Source organism: Asterias amurensis, chromosome 14 (genome assembly GCF_032118995.1).
Source record: "Asterias amurensis chromosome 14, ASM3211899v1".
NCBI lineage: Eukaryota > Metazoa > Echinodermata > Asteroidea > Forcipulatida > Asteriidae > Asterias > Asterias amurensis.
Genome location: NC_092661.1, coordinates 18,689,478 through 18,707,095, shown reverse-complemented (window position 1 = coordinate 18,707,095; position 17,618 = coordinate 18,689,478). Strand labels below are relative to the sequence as shown.

The window sequence follows — 17,618 nt, the reverse complement described above, 5'->3', positions numbered from 1 at the left end:
TTTTTCTGAAAATTGTAGGGACACGCACTTTACCTGACTCTCTGCTGTGCATCTAATAATAATAGACCCCCTTGCATAGGCTATCATTGCATCTGCTGAGTTCTAACAACGGAAATATGCTCCCATTATAGACCCCTTTACAGATAGGCCGGAAGTGGTGATTTTGATGCATTTTGGATGAGTTTACGAGTATAACCTATGCACCTTTTATGCGTGACGAACATCCCAAAACATCGCATCTGAACCCAGAATGCATTGGTTTTTTCCTGTAATTTGTGAAGGGGTCTATGCACATATTTCGGCCAAATGGTTCTTCCTTTGACCTTAACGAGCCAAGCGCTGTTTAAACCATTTTGTGAATGTGACTTCATATTCAAGGGGTCTAAAGTCTCAAGGGGGGTATAAAGACTATTGCTTACTAACATTTTTTCCAAAATATTGTCTTTTCGGAGTACGGAAATAAATGTTCCATTGAATTTAATTGTATCTGACCACAGCAGCTTTATTTCGTTTAAGCACGCAGTATTTCTGCCGACCAAAGAAAACAGGAATGAAGTGGAGATTCTGTCTGAGATATGACTGGCCCATAATTTTGGTTGCTGCGATAACCATTTATGATTTATAATTCAAAATGAATAGATCGAGTCACCTGCAATCTGCATGTTTTTGTCAATACTTTTGTATTGAAATACTAAATAGCCCTAATTTGGACTGCGAATGTTAATTAACCTGGAAATTAAACCCCAAAGTGTCCCCCACCCCCCCCCCCCCCAATAAAAAAAAATCCCAATTAACTAACAACCCTAGGGTGATCAACCCTGCTTTACGGCAAAAATATCATCTCCCAACAAGAAGATTTTAGCGTTTTCATTTTAGCGCCATGTTATTTTTCATTTGTCTTGACAAACTATGGACACTTGAGGGCGGCAGATAAGATTAACGTGGGTATTTTTTTTTTTTTTGCTGTCCCAAAGTAATGTTAACTCTGCCTCGTTTTACGGCGTTATTCACGTTACAGACGGAGCGGAACCAGCCTATATAACTCGTCATAAACAACACACACTGGCATTGCATTGCAGTTTATGTTGTTATTTTTACGGTGGATTTTATACTGTCAGGAATTCTTTGTTCTGGGAGCTGAAATGGGATCACAAACTGTTGGATCTTCACGTGAGAATTAAAAAGTGAGCTATGTTATCATGTCTATGTCTGTGTTTATATTTGGGAGTCTATAGCTTGCTTAATCCATCGTTAATCTACGCGTTTTTCATGAAGAAACGTCATTATTATTGTCGGTCTGTCGGTGCATGTCTACAGTCTAGTCATCGCCATCCTACGTTCGTACATGTCCAACAAGGACAGCCAAGTGATCAAGGTTGTGTACACAGCAAGATAGCCATCATGCACCAAGTCTAGTCGTAAACATCTTCAAAAATTGTGTTGCACTTTCAGTTTCAGGATGAGAATAACGAATTTCCATTCACTGACCTTCCTTCATCATCATCCCACTCTCAGCATGCTCAGTCAGACTCAAGTAGTCAGAGTCAGTGTCTTACTCTTACTCTTCATTATCTCTATTTGTAATTAGGTTGAATGATGATTGGATAACTTTCCGTATGGCGCCACCACTTTTTCACTCATTTTTACAAAAAGGGATATATCAATCAGGTAAATTAGATACTATATTATTTTATTTCGAATGAAAAAGTGGTGGCGCCATACGGAAACTTTTCCTGATGATTGTAAAATCAATTCAAAGTTCAAGACCTCTCATACTGATAGACCATGGACCTACCGTCCTTATCGTGATTACCGCCTTGTTGATTATGCTGAATGGCTGAAAGTCACTGTACTGTAGTGTAGGACTCATTTAGTAGGAAGGAAAAGGGGGCTTACACTTGAGGAATCTTAAGCGCCCCTTTCATGACTTTTGCTTCTCACAACAGCCCTTCAATTGATCAAAATCAACCAGCCAGGTAAATAGGTTCATCTATTAATTACTGGAAACTTCTCTGAAGATTGCTATAAATGATTTCTTCAGTGCTGCCCTGGACTCCTCCGTTTGTTGCATAATATTATTAGTGACATAATCCTAGGCCAGGTAAGGTCCGCTGCCATTGCGAAATAAATATCCTTCTTCTACTTCTACTTGAATACTTGGTAGGGTCCATAAGACTGGATGTAAAGTGTTCCTATACCTGATGAAGTTTTGCTCATATATTTCTTGTATATCAGGCTTGATCTTTCACAGACAAAGGCAACAAAGGTGATTACCTTCGTTCCCCTTTGTCATTATGCCCTTTGAAATGCTCTAGTAGAGCTTTAACAATTTCTTAAAAGGTGCCCTTAACCAAGGTGAAAATGCCTCGGTGCCCTTGCCCTTTTGCAAACGAAGCATACATACAGGCATGTATATATATCAAGAATTCCAAGGTATCAATTTTATGGATATATCAATTTTATACAATAATTCAAGTAATGTCAGTCAGTACTGGTAAAATGTCACACAGTACAGTATCAACAACTACGTTTATGTCAACAAAATGTAACTTATCATTTTACACTGAGTTGCTACGCATTTCGCACACATGCGCACACTTGATCAAAGAATTCGTGGACCAATCAAAAGTATTGTTATGGACATGAAGAATGTGTTCATGAACAACATGGTGCAACTTCCTAAATAAGGTAAAAAGAATAAACAAATCAGGTTCTGGTGAATAACTGCTTTTTTTTAAATAAAGTATTTCATGTGTATAATACGTTATCATATTTATGCAGGTTACTGAGCAGAATGATTTACTGTACATAAACTGGGGTCCCCTTTAAGGTAACCTCACCTTTTCACTCGTATGCATCTTATTTACAGGCCAGTAAAAACTTGACTGGACAAGTTTCGCGGTGTTTTGTTTTTTCAATTGAACAATACCTCACTGTGTAGTAGGCATTAATCACTAATAACGATCAAATTGTGTTTAATTGTTAACTTTAAAAGTTTATTAATGACTTTTAGTACCGTTAATAATTGAAGTCCTGTTTGACAATGGCAAAAAGTGCTTGTTAAAATAAAAGAAGAAAGGTTGTTTTCATTTTGATACATGTGTGTGGTCTTGTTATATAAAATGTTCTGCTCCAAAAAAAGCTCTGCTGCAGTAGCTACAAACCCTAGATGGTCTTGTGGTTTTTCCGTCCAAACCAATTACTACTTTTACAAATTTACATTTGGCATGACATCATATAGACCTTTATACTCAAATGTAAATTGATGGTACAACTTGTACACTTGTGAAGCATAATGGTGAGAATCAATTTGACATTCTTCCTGGCCAAGGTACATTTTGCGGACCCTCCTAATTATTAATAATAATAATAATAATAACAAGTTCTTATATAGCGCATTTCACAATAAACCGTATCAATGCGCTTTACATTAGTCCCCTGGTCATTGGGCCAATAAACATCCCTTTAATCTTTCTCAGCTCCCATTTAGGGAGTATACAGCCCCGAGCTGCCGTGGCGCTCCGAAAGCTTTTCATTCACAATATCAACCTCTACCCTCGCAGGTACCCATTTATACACCTGGGTGAAGAGAAGCAATTATAGTAAAGTATCTTGCTCAAGGACACAAGTGTCACGATCGGGATTCGAACCCACACTCCGGTGAATTAGCACCAGAACTTGAATTCGATGCTCTTAACCACTCGGCCGCGACACTCTAATAGAATAGAAATTTGTACTTTTCGAGCTAAAAATCAAATCAGTGAATGAAAGCCCTGCATGGGGCCTTCAGTTATAAGTGAGCTTGACAGAAGTCTGCTGAGATCTGCTGTGGCCATCATCTTAAAAAGTTTTTTGTCTCTCAATAACTTTGGTCAGATGTGTTCTGTGAATCGGTGGTACCAAGTAAACAGTCACACATGTGTGTATAATTTACTTCAATTATAACCATGAAAATGTGCAATTTACTTGGTAGTCCTCCCCAACCGGGTCACAGAGTTTACTGGTATTTGGCTAGTGCTTAATGCAAACCAAAAATCCAGTGTGGTTTCTTATTTTCTGTATTGGGCATTGGGACTAAATTGGGAAACCATAGAGAAAGGATTTAAGGCCCGGTCCCATTGCAGCGATAACGAGAACGATAACGATAACGACACAAACCGAACGCATTCTATTAGTTGAATGAGCGTGTGCGTATTCTGCTAGGAGCAATTTAACCAATACAATGCGTTCTCTTTGCGCCGTGATCGTTATTGTTTTCGTTATCGCTGCAGTGTGACTCTGCCTTTATTGTCCTTTCTTAGAGTTTTCTTGAATGTTACAATGTAAATTGTATTTTTTTTTTATGTGTTCCTAAAGAATCAACAAATTTTGCTACATGGATCATGGATACAAATTTGTACACTATTTTTTGTACAGTGCACTTACCGAACATGTTTCTCTTAGTTTTAGTCCTAGTGATACAAAACACACACATGGGCATAGACTAAGTAGTTGTTATCAATTATCATAACTTCACACAATGCAATCTCGTTATTACTGAACTTTAACACATCAAAGTCTGTTTCAATAGATAACATTTGTAGTAACAAGTAAACTATACAATACAATACAAAATCAAAGTTTTTTACTTTGAAGACTGACCTGAAGTGTTTCTAGCATCCGTACTGACTGTGCACTACATTAGTATACGAAGACCCTGCTTTGAAGGTTACATTATTATTAGCAGTAGTAATTTTAATGACTGTAGGTAATCCGTCTAAGCAATAAGTTTTTTTTTGTATAATTGCTTCCAAACCATTTGATGAGATGAGACTATATGGGTACATAGCTGTAGAGAGTGTACTGTGGGAGGATAATATCTCTTCAATATGCAAAACATTGTCAAGCGTCATTGAAGCCAATGAACTTTATTGTTATCTTGGATTGATCTCATGCAAAGACCTCTTGGAACAATGAACTGTCAAACAAACTTTTGTTGTCAATTGTTTCCCCACCCATTCCTATTTGACCCGATTGTAAGGGTCATGTTACAAAGAGTACATGTTAAATGTTGTACATCTACCGTACATCTTAGTTCAATGTATCAGGTTTGTAAGTGAAAAAGTCTGGTCTCATTTTTAAAATTTCATTACTGGCATTTTAAACAGGGAACAGGACAAAAATTGACCTCTTTACAAAGGACCTAATATTGCATGGTACAGCTGTCTTTTTTTTTTGTTCATTCAAAATCCATATTTGAAAGAATACTGTGCCTGGAATCAATAAAAGTATTTAATTGGTACAATAATATATATTGGGGTGTTGTGGACGAGCTGTCAAGCCCATCAGCTCTTTGAAAGTTCTTATAGCCAAGGCATCAGGTGGGGGTTCAGATCCTGGTCATGCCATTTGTTTGTTCTTGGGCAAAAGGTGCACGCAACCATAACAGAACCCAGAACTTTGTACAACTGGGGTCAGTCGCTTCTCACCAATTTGAAAAATGTTACTGTTTATAAAATTTGAAATATCCCGATCTTAAAAAACAAAAACAATATCGATGTTTTAAACAATTTTTTTGTCAAATAAATCTAAGTATCTGACATCAGTATTATTTGTTCATGAATGTAACTTCCACAAAATGTTTTTTATGACTGTATTACATTACTATTATAAACATTATGTCAACAAACACAATAGCCAACAACCTGATAAACGGTCAAATAGAGCCTGTGCATTGCGCATTATTGAATTTGACCGTATGGCAGTGAAATTCACTGTACATGTACACTGTACTGTACATGTACACTGTACTGTACATGTACCTGTGGACATCTTGAAGCATCTCACAAGATAGCACTCAAAATGAGGATGACAAATCTACCATCTACCCGAGCCTTAAAAGTGATCGTTGACAACTTGAACAGGCATGATAGATGAGTACACATGACTCATCACCAATGCAAACACTCAGAAAAAAAGGGCTTTTAAAATTCTCTCTCATTCCAGTGGAATTATGAGCTGAAAGGATACCTACTCCAGAATTGTCAGCATAAATTTGTAGCTGGTGTAGTGTACAAAAAGGAGATAATGCTTTCTGAGTGCATAAATATTATACAGCTGACCACATTTTGAAGTCAAGTGTTTATTTTCTAGATTGATATACATTGTACTTGCATGTCTTTAAATGTCCCATTAGAAATAATGAACACTTGGCTGTTTAAAATCTAAACCTGCAGTTTTTTGTGTGTACAATGTAATGTGCTCAGATATTCTACTCTTTTATTAGGCCTATCCTTTTTTTAAAAGTCTTAGTGCCAATCTATTTTTATAAATTGAACAGTTTTTAAATCAGTTTCCTATTGATCATGCATTTAAGGAAGTTGGCTTTTAAGCTTGGACCTGTTACCTTTAAATTGATTGGTACATGTAATGAATCTTGCTACACCAATTAGTCCCCCCTCCCTTCTCTTACAAAACCTCTCCTTTCACTCTCATTTCTGGTTTCTATTCCTTTTGCAGGACACACAGTCAGGATGTGACTCAGAGCATACTTGGAGTACCCATTCTAGTAGAAGAAGTTGGCGTTACCCCCCTCCCATCTGAGGGTACCGAAGAAGTCATTCAGAGGGGTGCCTGTTCTTGTCCCCTTCCTTCCTGAAAAACAGCTTCCTACTTTTCCGCCACTTGTACACCGGAACACAAACAGGTATACAGGTCTTTCATAATGGTATACAAGGTTTTAGTCATAGTTAAAAAAACAAACAATCCAGATTTTTTTTTTTTTTTTGAAAAACATGACTTAAAATGCAACCAAATAGAAAAATTGGACTAGAAGTTAAGTGGAACCAAAAGATATCTTGGCTTAAAAACTGGCACATTGATATAACTCAGAACTCAGAATCTACATAAGTAAACTACATTTGTGTACATAGATCTTGAATGCTTTTTCAGCATATATTATGGTTCTGGTCAAGGAGCATTTTGATCTGTCCTTATTGGAAGTCTCTAAAACCCATAAAGAGAAATTCACATTTCAGCAATTAACCTTTACAATAACAAGCACTCGTCAAATCATAAAGCAATCTTCGTCAGCAGTTTTCCTCAATTCATGACCAAATTGAGGCAGGGCGGAAAAGTAATCAGGTTCCCATTCATTGAGATCAATTATACATGCACCACTATCACAATGTCTACAGAGAGCCTGACAAAAAAGTGGTTGCAGTTAAAAAAAGGTCTTTTTGTTAAGTCCGGTGTAACTCATTGTTCATCTGCTGAAGAATTCTCCCCTTAGAAAAGAATTCCTCTTACTCTACTTAAAACCTATGCTTGCGTTTGTGAGTCATATCCTAAAGCCCATAAATACTGTGATCTATATTCACATGTAGCACATCAAACATTGGTGAGGGGAAAATATGTTCTTCATTCACCAGATAATCCCCATGAGTAGGAAATATTTAATTATGGGTTAAGTTTTTTGTATAATGAGATGCCTGGTTCACCTTTAAAGGGGGCCACATGCTGAAACCTAACAAACTTTATCTTCATCTAACGACACCGTTTAATCTGATGGGATGATTTGATCAGTATGCAGTTGTGTACTGTAGGTTCTTCTGTGTATGCTTGCTTACAAGTCTTAACTTAAAGTCTTTGTCTTACAATGAGCAGACAATCTGGTAACATTGATGTCAACTCATCCTGTGTACAGTGCATGAAAAGCCTTGTTTTTAGCCATATGTAAAAGAAATTCACTTCTACACTCTGCAGCTTCCAGCAACCGAAGAATCGTTTGTTCGAGTGTTTCCAAATTGAAAGGAATATTATACATGATAATTGCAGGCTAGTTGTATGCTACATTGTACAAAGAAGGGCTGTAGCTCTTTACTACACACATAAAATTGTGTTGATATTGCACATCGGATCGTCTTGACATCCATTACGCACATGAGCAAAGATAATGCTTCGTAAAGAGACCATTAAGAGGGTACACAGTCATTGAAAGCGAGTCAAGCATAAGTTGATTTGTTGACGGCTGTGAAAGTGCAGAGGATAAATCAGCGTGCAGTTGTGGATCTCCTGATCATGGTCATGGGGAGTCGATGACGACATTGTTACTCATACGCAATGATCAGCTTGAAGATGCGTTGCCATGAGCGGATTCATTGAGTTGTGTACTGAGTGTGATGTTGATTGTCTAATGGCGTTGAATGTTGTGTATGTGTAAGGGTGCACACAGCTGTTAGTTTTGAGAGTCTTGTCTTTGTTGGATGTCTTGGCAAGAAATCTTATGAACCAATGTGACTACGGGTTTCAAATATTATAGAGTCACTTAGTACATGAAGTTCTAAATGTCACCTCTGATTTGTTTACAGAGCATGATTTCTTCAAGTGATGAAAATTTGAATGTTTGATGTCAGTACTTGCAATTTGAAACAGGCTCTTAAACATAAAATCGCTTGTATAGGATCCGGTTTGTGATTGACATGCCCTTATAAGATACTGTACATTTAATATCCAATTGCCATGAAACACCCTCAGAAAATGTTCAACTGGCAACGGCCGAGTGGTTAAGAGCATCGAATTCAAGTTCTGGTGCTAATTCACCGGAGTGTGGGTTCGAATCCCGGTCGTGACACTTGTGTCCTTGAGCAAGATACTTTACTATAATTACTTCTCTTCACCCAGGGGTATAAATGGGTACCTGCGAGGGTAGAGGTTGATATTGTGAATGAAAAGCTTTCGGAGCGCCACGGCAGCTCGGGGCTGTATACTCCCTAAATGGGAGCTGAGAAAGATTAAAGGGATGTTTATTGGCCCAATGACCAGGGGACTAATGTAAAGCGCATTGATACGGTTTATTGTGAAATGCGCTATATAAGAACTTGTTATTATTATTATTATTATTATTAACTCAAGTTGGATTTGAACCCATGACCTAATTACCATTGCGTGGAAGAATTTCCCATCATAGTCACAGCATTTTACTTTTAAACACAGGAATCATGTATGCTGTCCTTGAGAACAATCCTGCAGCCCGCAGCGATTGTACAATCCTATCACTGTCTTGGAAGGGGACAGTACCAGAAAGCGAGAAAGACAAGAGTTACACAAGGAAACGTTGCTACACTGAAGGCTGGCTAGCTACAGGGAACTTAAAGGGGATTGTCGGGGCTACCTTCACATCAAGCCACTCCAGGAAGAGCAGCACTTCACCATCAAGGACTAACTTCAACTTACGAGGTCATAACAGTGAGGTAAAAGCTATGTGTGTTTGAAAAAAGTATAGAATACTGTATTTTTGATGTCAGTTTTTTTCTTCTGAAATGGTCAGCCCGAGACACTCGGGCCTGTATGCTTTTTTTTTTTGAAAAGAGCCTCTCAAGTGCACTAAGGCAATGACCAGGGGGCATGGAGGCAATCGCCTTCGTTGCCTTCTTGAAGTATCAGGCCTTACCTTTAACACCTTGCTACCTTTAACACCTTGCTAGGTTGAATCCCTTTCCTAAAGCGTCTTAATGGAAATCATTTCTTACGGAGGTGCAGAAATGTAGAAAAAAGTGATTAGTATGTTTAAAACTCAATTTATCTGTTGCAACATTTAATAGTCATGTGTGAAAACCCATTGCGCTGCTTGGCTAACTCTGTCATGAAGTCTCGTCAATCATTCTGTGTTTCCGCTTCTAAAGATGATGTTCATGTGTTAAGTCTATTAGTATTGAAGACTGACGGGTGTCTTCTAAACAGTAGTCACTTTGCCTTGTGGAACAGTCCTAATGTTTTTCCCAGCTCATTATTGTGTTTATTTTACATTTAGACCGTGGGTTGGGTTTAGTTTTCAAATCTGAGGTTTTTAATTAAAGCTTACGCCACATGTAGATATTGGTAAAGCAGAAATGATATTTTAATTCCGGTTCTTTACAGACAGGGCACAAATTGATTGAGATGCCACATGCAGGAAATACTGCTTTCCATATTTATGTGTTGAGCAAATGGCAGCAGCGAACCAGTCAAAAACAGTGAATGGCAGTGGGTTTTCGCTGAACTCTGGTTTTTCTGCTAAGTAAAATTAGTCTGTGCTTAGTCATTTTGATAAGGCATTGTCTTTCCCAAAAGCATGTCACAAACTTTGGAACTTCATCCCCATCAGCATCAGGAACTGCTCATCTCTCACTATTTTAGTTCATAGGTTTGGGTGTTGGAAGGCTAATGGGGGGGGGGGGGGCTTCACGGCAATCCTGCTGATCAGAAAACAACCAAATCATATTTATGGCCTTTGGGGAAAGGAGCGATCATTGTCCTTTTGTTTATAGGAGGCCCCTCTTTGGGGTTATTAGTTTTGATAAATCGATGTGAAAAAAGCTTCATACCCGTGTGTAATACGATTTACCAGACTGCTATGAAAGGGGGTCACTTTTCATGAAGATCACTTACTATGTAATTTGCACTCTAAACCTTTCTTATTTTCAACACCATAGTTATTTTTCTATTCTTGTTCAGCGCTTTGATCTCCACTGTAAAAGTGCTTTATAAATTCTTCTTCTTATTATTATTATTTAAACATGTTAGTGCATTACCTTGATAAACATTGGGCTAGTATTGTTATTTATCAGCGCAAATCTAAAACAGAAAACTTACAAATGGCATTTGTAAGTTTTCTGTTTTTAGATTTGATGCACATCGATCTTGTGTGGTGGGTGGAAGTACGTCATACATTTTAACTCTGTCTGATTAGGGATCCAGTGCACGTACATAACACTTGATGAAAAAATAAACATGTAAATTAGTCACCTAATGTTGGTTCACTGACTAATAAAATGGCCGGTCAATGCACTGCATTGCAGCGTGAGTACAACCTCCTAATTCCTTTGCATTATCCAGGTTTTCCCACTGTGTTCTAGCCTCGGACACGTTGGAGGAAATCAGCTAATCCAGCAATCATTCTGTTCCATATATACAGTCTGGATATGGTTGTAATTATTTCCACAGTGTGATGACGCGCTGAGCGATTGTGTTGGGCAAGAAACACCTGCATTCTGTGTGTGTTTAAATAGTCTGCCTTAATCATCAATATTTCCTTTCAATCGATACTGGTAGGACAGTTGTTTGGAAATCTGTCTTTCTTTTCACTGGATACATTATATGCAAGTGTTTCTTTGAGTTTATCTATCAGTGGTTTGCAGTTGAATATCAGATGTCTACTCCTGAATGCTTATCAGTCATGGAAAGTATCCAATCACGATGCGTACCACACATGACAATACAAATCTAAAGCAGGCAACGGATGTTTTAGATATGAAAAAAACCACATCATGTAAATAGTAGATAATAGTATTTTTTATGATAGCACCTGGCACCAGCACTGATACATGTACCCTAGTGGTGTGTCGTGGCTGAGCTGATAAGAACACCGGACTCAAGCTGGTGTTTCTCAGCAGAGTTTTGGTTCGACTCCCGGTCGCGACACTCATGTCCTCTTGTAGCAAGACACTTGACCGTTATTGCTGCATCTTTCCGATGGGTACAAAACGTCGTTGGTCCTGTGTTTTTTTTAATAGGGCGTTTTGGGGCACTAAGCTTGATGCATGTTTCTACTACTTCAAGCAATCCTTCTTCAAATATTAAATAAAGTGTCTTTAAGAAGCAAACAGTTAAACAAGTCACAAGTTGAAAGGGGCAATAATTTGTAGGAACCAGTTGCTCATGACTTGACGCCTCTATTGTGGGTCACCATGCTTTTTAGCATGGCGCTTAGTGTGTAGAGCAGCCACAAAGCCAATTGAATTGCATATTTGTACATTTAAATTAACCGATTCAAGGGGTTGTGATTGAGTAATGTATGCTGAGAAAAACAGTGATGCAGTTAGATCGATCACCCGTGGGAACGAGGTTGACCTAGGTCCAAAATGATTTTACGTTCTAAAGCAATTGAATTGCTAAGAAACATTCAGCAAAACAATTTGAAGTACATGTATATGAATGCTTTGTATTTAGCTCTTTTAAAATAAGTCCCACACTTTATGTTGCAAACTAAAATATGCTGGCACTACAGCCAGTTTATCTTAGTTGTTGTGTCTCAAGCCAAACAGTACAGACTGTGTTAGCTACTTGTGTCCAATGTAAAATTATTATAGTCTTCATCATATAAAACCTTGGCACTCAAGCTCTAACCATCACTTACCGTTATTTTTAAACAAAACAATTTAAACAGAAATCACTTATTGTGTCTGTGAAACATGAGCCTGCTGGAAAAGAAATCCATCCAGGCAAAGGTTCTTTCTCGGTCATTATGCGCTGCTAAACTGGAGCAGACCTAATATTCCACATTGTTAGGTCTGGGAATGAAGCGTATGTTTTGTGTACCTTGTGCGGATGCATTACGTTGCAATGTATTCATGTGTACTTTAATTGGTAAACATGTTTAAAACAATCAAATTTTCCGTACTTACTGAAGCAATCTTACATCAACTTTCACTCCTCTGAGACCTTGAACTACATGTACGCCTTCCTGGGAAGAGTTATTCCTAGGAAGAGTAATTTTCTCGAAGTAAAGGGCATTTCCATTGTAAGGAAAAATACAATCAAATAATATAGAACGAGGCACCAAAAGTAATGACCTAAGGTGAGCAATTAAGAAAACTGGCCTTTTCTAAGGTCAGGGGTCTGTCCCTTCTTTGCAATTCAACACACAGATTTACACATGGTCCCTTTAGTGTCTGCCTGAAGCATCATCTGTACTTAAACAGGGTCACACTGCATAATTGAGAACACTTTGTAGGTGGCATTACTACAGCATCTGTAAGCAGATGCAGCTCTCACTGCAAATAGCGTTAAAGACACTGGATACTATTGGTAATTGTCAAAGACCAGTCTTCTCACTTGGTGTATCTCGACATATGCATAAAATAACAAACCTGTGTAAATGTGAGCTCAATTGGTCATAATCGAAGTTACGAGACAATAATGAAAGAAAAAACACCCTTGTCACATGGAGTTGTGTGCTTTCAGATGCTTGATTTCGAGACCTCAAATTCTAAATCCGAGGTCTGAAAATCAAATTCGTGGAAAATAACGTCTTTCTCAAAAACTACTCCACTACAAAGGGAGCCGTTTCTCACAATGTGTTATACTATCAACCTCTCCCCATTACTTGTTACCAAGTAAGGTTTTATGTTAATAATTTTTTTGAGTATTTACCAATGGTGTTCTCTCAAGTCAAATTACAAATTTACCTTTTTTCTTACTTAAACAGTTCTTATGTGTATATTTTATGATGTAATCAATTGACCAGCCAGAAAAACATTTTACTAGTGAGCTATCTTAGTCTATGGAATAAAAAAGATAAACATTTTGTTTTCATATTTATTTGATACTTGTGTCTCAAATTGACAACACATGTTGCAAGAAGTACATCTCTGGGATGAGAGTGTTTGACATTGTAAATTGTAAAGGTCCATCCAGCCCTGTATCGTTAGTGCCTGAGAAAATGTCTTGAGCAAAATGGCAAAGGGCGACCCATGAGCAGTGGCATATACAAGGGGATGTGCATTCACACATTAAATACCACTGACATGTTCCTCAGCATGTAGGCTTGTGAATCTGGTTTGCTGTTTTCAGGATCAAACACCATGCTGTATTCATGCTGTTTATGAGAATGTGTGTTTGCTGTTTGGTTGTTTTCTGTCATTTTTGATACAGTTCCTTGTGTCTGACAAAAAGGAACTTGGGAAATAGTTTCATTTAAATATTTTGTAAATAACTAGGCATTTGAACTTAACATCTGATAAGGGGATTTCCTTCTTTTTCTTAAATATTGGTTTCATAGAAGACTTAAAAAACACTCTGCAAAGTTCTTCTCTATTTTTGCAAAGAACTGACAGAAAATGAAACTGCAGGTAAACATGTATTTTTTTGGTAGTTGTAAAGCACTTTTTAATGTCTTTTTTCATCATTATTAAAGGCAGTGGACACTATTGGTAATTACTCAAAATAATTATCAGCATAAAACCTCACTTGGTAATGAGTAATGGGGAGAGGTTGATGGTATAAAACATTGTGAGAAACGGCTCCCTCTGAAGTGACGTATTTTTTAAGAAAGAAGTAATTTTCCACGAATTTGATTTCGAGACCTCAACTCAAGTTTAAAGTTTGAGGTCTCGAAATCAAGCATCTGAAAGCACAAAACTTCGTGTGACAAGGGTGTTTTTTTCTTTCATAGTTATCTCGCAACTCCGATGACCAATCGAGCTAAAATTTTCACAGGTTTGTTATTTAATACATATGTTGAGATACACCAGGTGAGAAGACTGGATTTTGACAATTACCAATAGTGTCCATTGTCTTTAAATCTGCATACATCCATGTGTATCAACTATGCGTTCAATATGAGTAAAAAACAATGCTTTCATATTGCGTACTTCATGCATTCACATATGAACAAGTAATTCATTTTGCCCTTCTCCAAGGTACTGTAACGATTTCAAAATTCAGCTGTTTTCATGAAACTTAATTATATTTCTAGAGAGTGTATCTCCAATAGTAATTACTGTCTCTGAAATTGTTTGATCATTCCGCAACTAGGTAGTATTTTGAATGTGAAGGTACCTTTTGAACCTACACACGTGTACCTTTAAAAAAAATCTGAATTTGCCTGCCACAGCAACTTCACAGAAACTTCTGAAATGCATAGAACATTATGATGATGACAATATTCAAAGAATTGTGTGAGTAAATTTTAAAACAGTAAAAAGTACAGGAAACGACATCGTTGCCTGAGCTGTTTCATCAACAACAAGAAAGACCTGTGTACATTTCATTTCTAATTTTAAATTTGTTCTTAGATTAATGTTGTAATTGAGAGAAATATGAGTGTATTGATTGATACTTGTTAATTGATTCGAATGCTGGCGTTTCTGTCTTAAATGTCAGTGAATTAACTACAGCGCAAGGAAATTCATTCCTGAAGGAACAAAGCAACTTTCTTGAGTAAAGGGAATGCAATTAAATTGGAACGTCTGTAGGGGCATTATCAAGGGGCAACAAGTCCCAGACCAGCATTCCCATCAGCCATGTTGAAAGAATTATATTCTTATAATTACACAAACGCTTTGAAGCAAAAAAGGCAGCTTGGTCAAAGGGGTAAAGTTGTTTTTTGTTTTGGGTGTGTCTACCTGTTGACATGAATATTTTTAATGTGATCCGGGTGGTTTGATGAACAGAGGACTTCCTCAGGGTTTTTGTGTAAAATATCAGTATGGAAGTCCATACAACGGGAGAATAAATAAAAGTTCTCAATTTACTGGGTTGTGTATAAAGAGCGAGGACAGGCTCACTTCTCTTTCATTAGGGCTGCTGCTATAGCTAAAACAGTCAAAACTATGGAAGAATAAAGAAAAGTCCTTGATTTACTGGATGGAAAATTGTGTGTCTATTTGAGGAGGGGGTAAGGGAGAAGGGGGGAGGGGGGTTGATAATGAATCAAAACATCTGTAGATTTCAGACTGTTCAACAGTATCTACAGTAAGAGCAGTCATGAATTACCCAGTCTAATTAGCATGTACTTTGATATCTTCTGAGATTAGCCTGGAGTCTGCTGGATTTGGTAGGCATCTTTCGGCGTAAGACGTACATGTAGAAACATTTCATATGCGTGTACATGCTCTACATGTATACATGTGCTCGTACATGGTAAGATCTTTCAAATTAGTCTGTGTGTCTCATAAAGGGTTTAGAGTTTCATATAGTGTTTTTATGCTCACAAAAATCTCTGTAAAGTGCTTTTTCATGTAGTTTCTTGAGCATCCATTTTTTGAACCTAAGGGAGGAAGTAAAGTTACAAAACATTTACTCTAATTTACAACAATGTAGATCGCAACACTAGTTTTTAAGTCAGCGCTTTAAATGTTTGAACTCTGTTAAGATAGGCAACAGATCTGGCACCATGTTTACAGGGTGAGTTGGATCGGGTGAGTTGGTCTAAGAAAAGCATTTGAAACCGTTTGTTACAAAATCCAATGGTTTGAAAGAAGTTTTGAAAGTAGAATATAATGATCTACACAAACACAGGCCTGTATGCTTCATTTTTGAAAGGGCAAGGGCACCAAGGCATTTTCTCCTTGGTAAAGGGCACTCTATGAGGAAATTGTAAATTTCTATTCTTATTCTTATACTTTATTTGGCCAATAAACAATTACAAATACAAGCAGACTATATGTCAAATAGATAATATAGATAGTACAAAAGTAAATACAAAGCAAGAAAAACAATAAGGGCACAGGAAATTATAAAACAACCCTAATGTGATGGCCAGGATCAACAAAAGTATAATTAAACACTGTAGCTCGAAAGCCTGTTAATCCAGTCACATAGGGAAGCAAACACACTATAAAAATACTCTCTTTGGAAAATAATAATAATATCAATATAAATAATCTGTATACACAAAGCACAATTTAAAATAACAAAACCAAAACCAGAAATTAGACAAGCAAATAGCAAATGAATAAATAAACAAATAAATAGTTAATTAAAACAAATAAATAAAAAGTATTAACAAATGAATGAATAAATAATTAGAATAGTTCAATAAAGGGATGGATTTAACAAAAAATGTTTCAATCAACGAAAAAGTTAATCAAGCAATCACCTTTTCCACTTAAACTCTTACATCAATAAACAGATGATTAAATATGAAAAAAGAAATCAAAACAACAACAACAAAAACAACGAAAATTCAGTATATGGCTAAACAAATAGGTAAATCAGTAAATGAATAAATAACAATAAATAAAATAACAACAAACGCAACGGAAATGTTGAAGAAACAAGCTCCATTCCAACATAAATATATCCAAAAAAATAAATAATGGATTAATAAATATAAATAGATAAATATAAATAGATAAATATATCAAACAATCAAACAATCAATTAATAAATGAAGTAATAAATAAATTAATAAATAAACAAATAAAAACAAAATATATATAAACAAGATGAAAGGAAAATAAACGGATCTAAAGACAAAACAAAAACAAACAAAAACTAGTAGGTTTGTTGGGATTGAAGGTCATGATAGTAAGCAGATATTTTGTTACAAAAAAACATTCAAAGTATCCAGGATAAGTGAGTCTTTCAAGGGCACCAAGGCAATGACCAGGGGTTATGGAAGCAATCGCCTTTGTTTCCTCCGTGAAGAATCAGGCCTGCAAACATGCCAATGATGTGTTGTTAAAAAGAGTATTCAACCAGTCCCTACCTGGTTGCATTGTTTTCTCCTCTTGTTTGTTTTCCGCCCACATTGAACATTTCTTCTTATTTTCTATTACTATCCTGTTATTGGCAATTGACAAATGCCACTATTGGATGTGTAATCAAGTCAATAAAAACTAGACATTGAGAGTTTGTGAACAAACTCCAGGTATTCGGTACAGTGAGTAAAAGCCTGGTGTAAAAAAATATTGGACCTTGCTTTGTCCTCAAGTTTTTTAATAAATGATCATTCCGGTTGGGTTTAGACAGATCAAAGGGAAAAGAAAAGGTCACAAACATTAGTTAGTAAAGCCCTTTCATATAATTTATAGATTGTCAAAATAACTTATTGTGGTTGAGGAAATTATGTTCTTAAGACATGAATTTTGAAATTT

At 36.7% G+C, this 17,618-nt stretch overlaps 2 protein-coding genes across 3 annotated transcripts in view; one reads left to right on the top strand and one right to left on the bottom strand.

Moving 5' to 3' along the window:
* The first annotated feature begins 1,048 nt into the window (after window positions 1-1,048).
* LOC139946863 (tubby-related protein 4-like) overlaps window positions 1,049-17,618 on the top strand; it is a 60,484-nt gene continuing 43,914 nt past the window's right edge. For both annotated transcript variants that reach the window (XR_011787288.1, XM_071944608.1), the window contains exons 1-3: window positions 1,049-1,184; window positions 6,499-6,685; window positions 8,974-9,230. Coding sequence is in view for 1 of the 2 variants with exons in the window: in XM_071944608.1 (XP_071800709.1) it covers window positions 8,979-9,230 (252 nt within the window). In the remaining variant the exon portion in view is untranslated. The remainder of the gene's footprint in view (window positions 1,185-6,498; window positions 6,686-8,973; window positions 9,231-17,618) is intronic.
* Window positions 3,370-17,618, bottom strand: part of LOC139946866 (transmembrane protein 39A-like) — a 79,914-nt gene continuing 65,665 nt past the window's right edge. Inside the window, exon 9 of the transcript XR_011787289.1 lies at window positions 3,370-3,713. The gene's annotated coding sequence lies outside the window, so the exon portion shown is untranslated. The remainder of the gene's footprint in view (window positions 3,714-17,618) is intronic.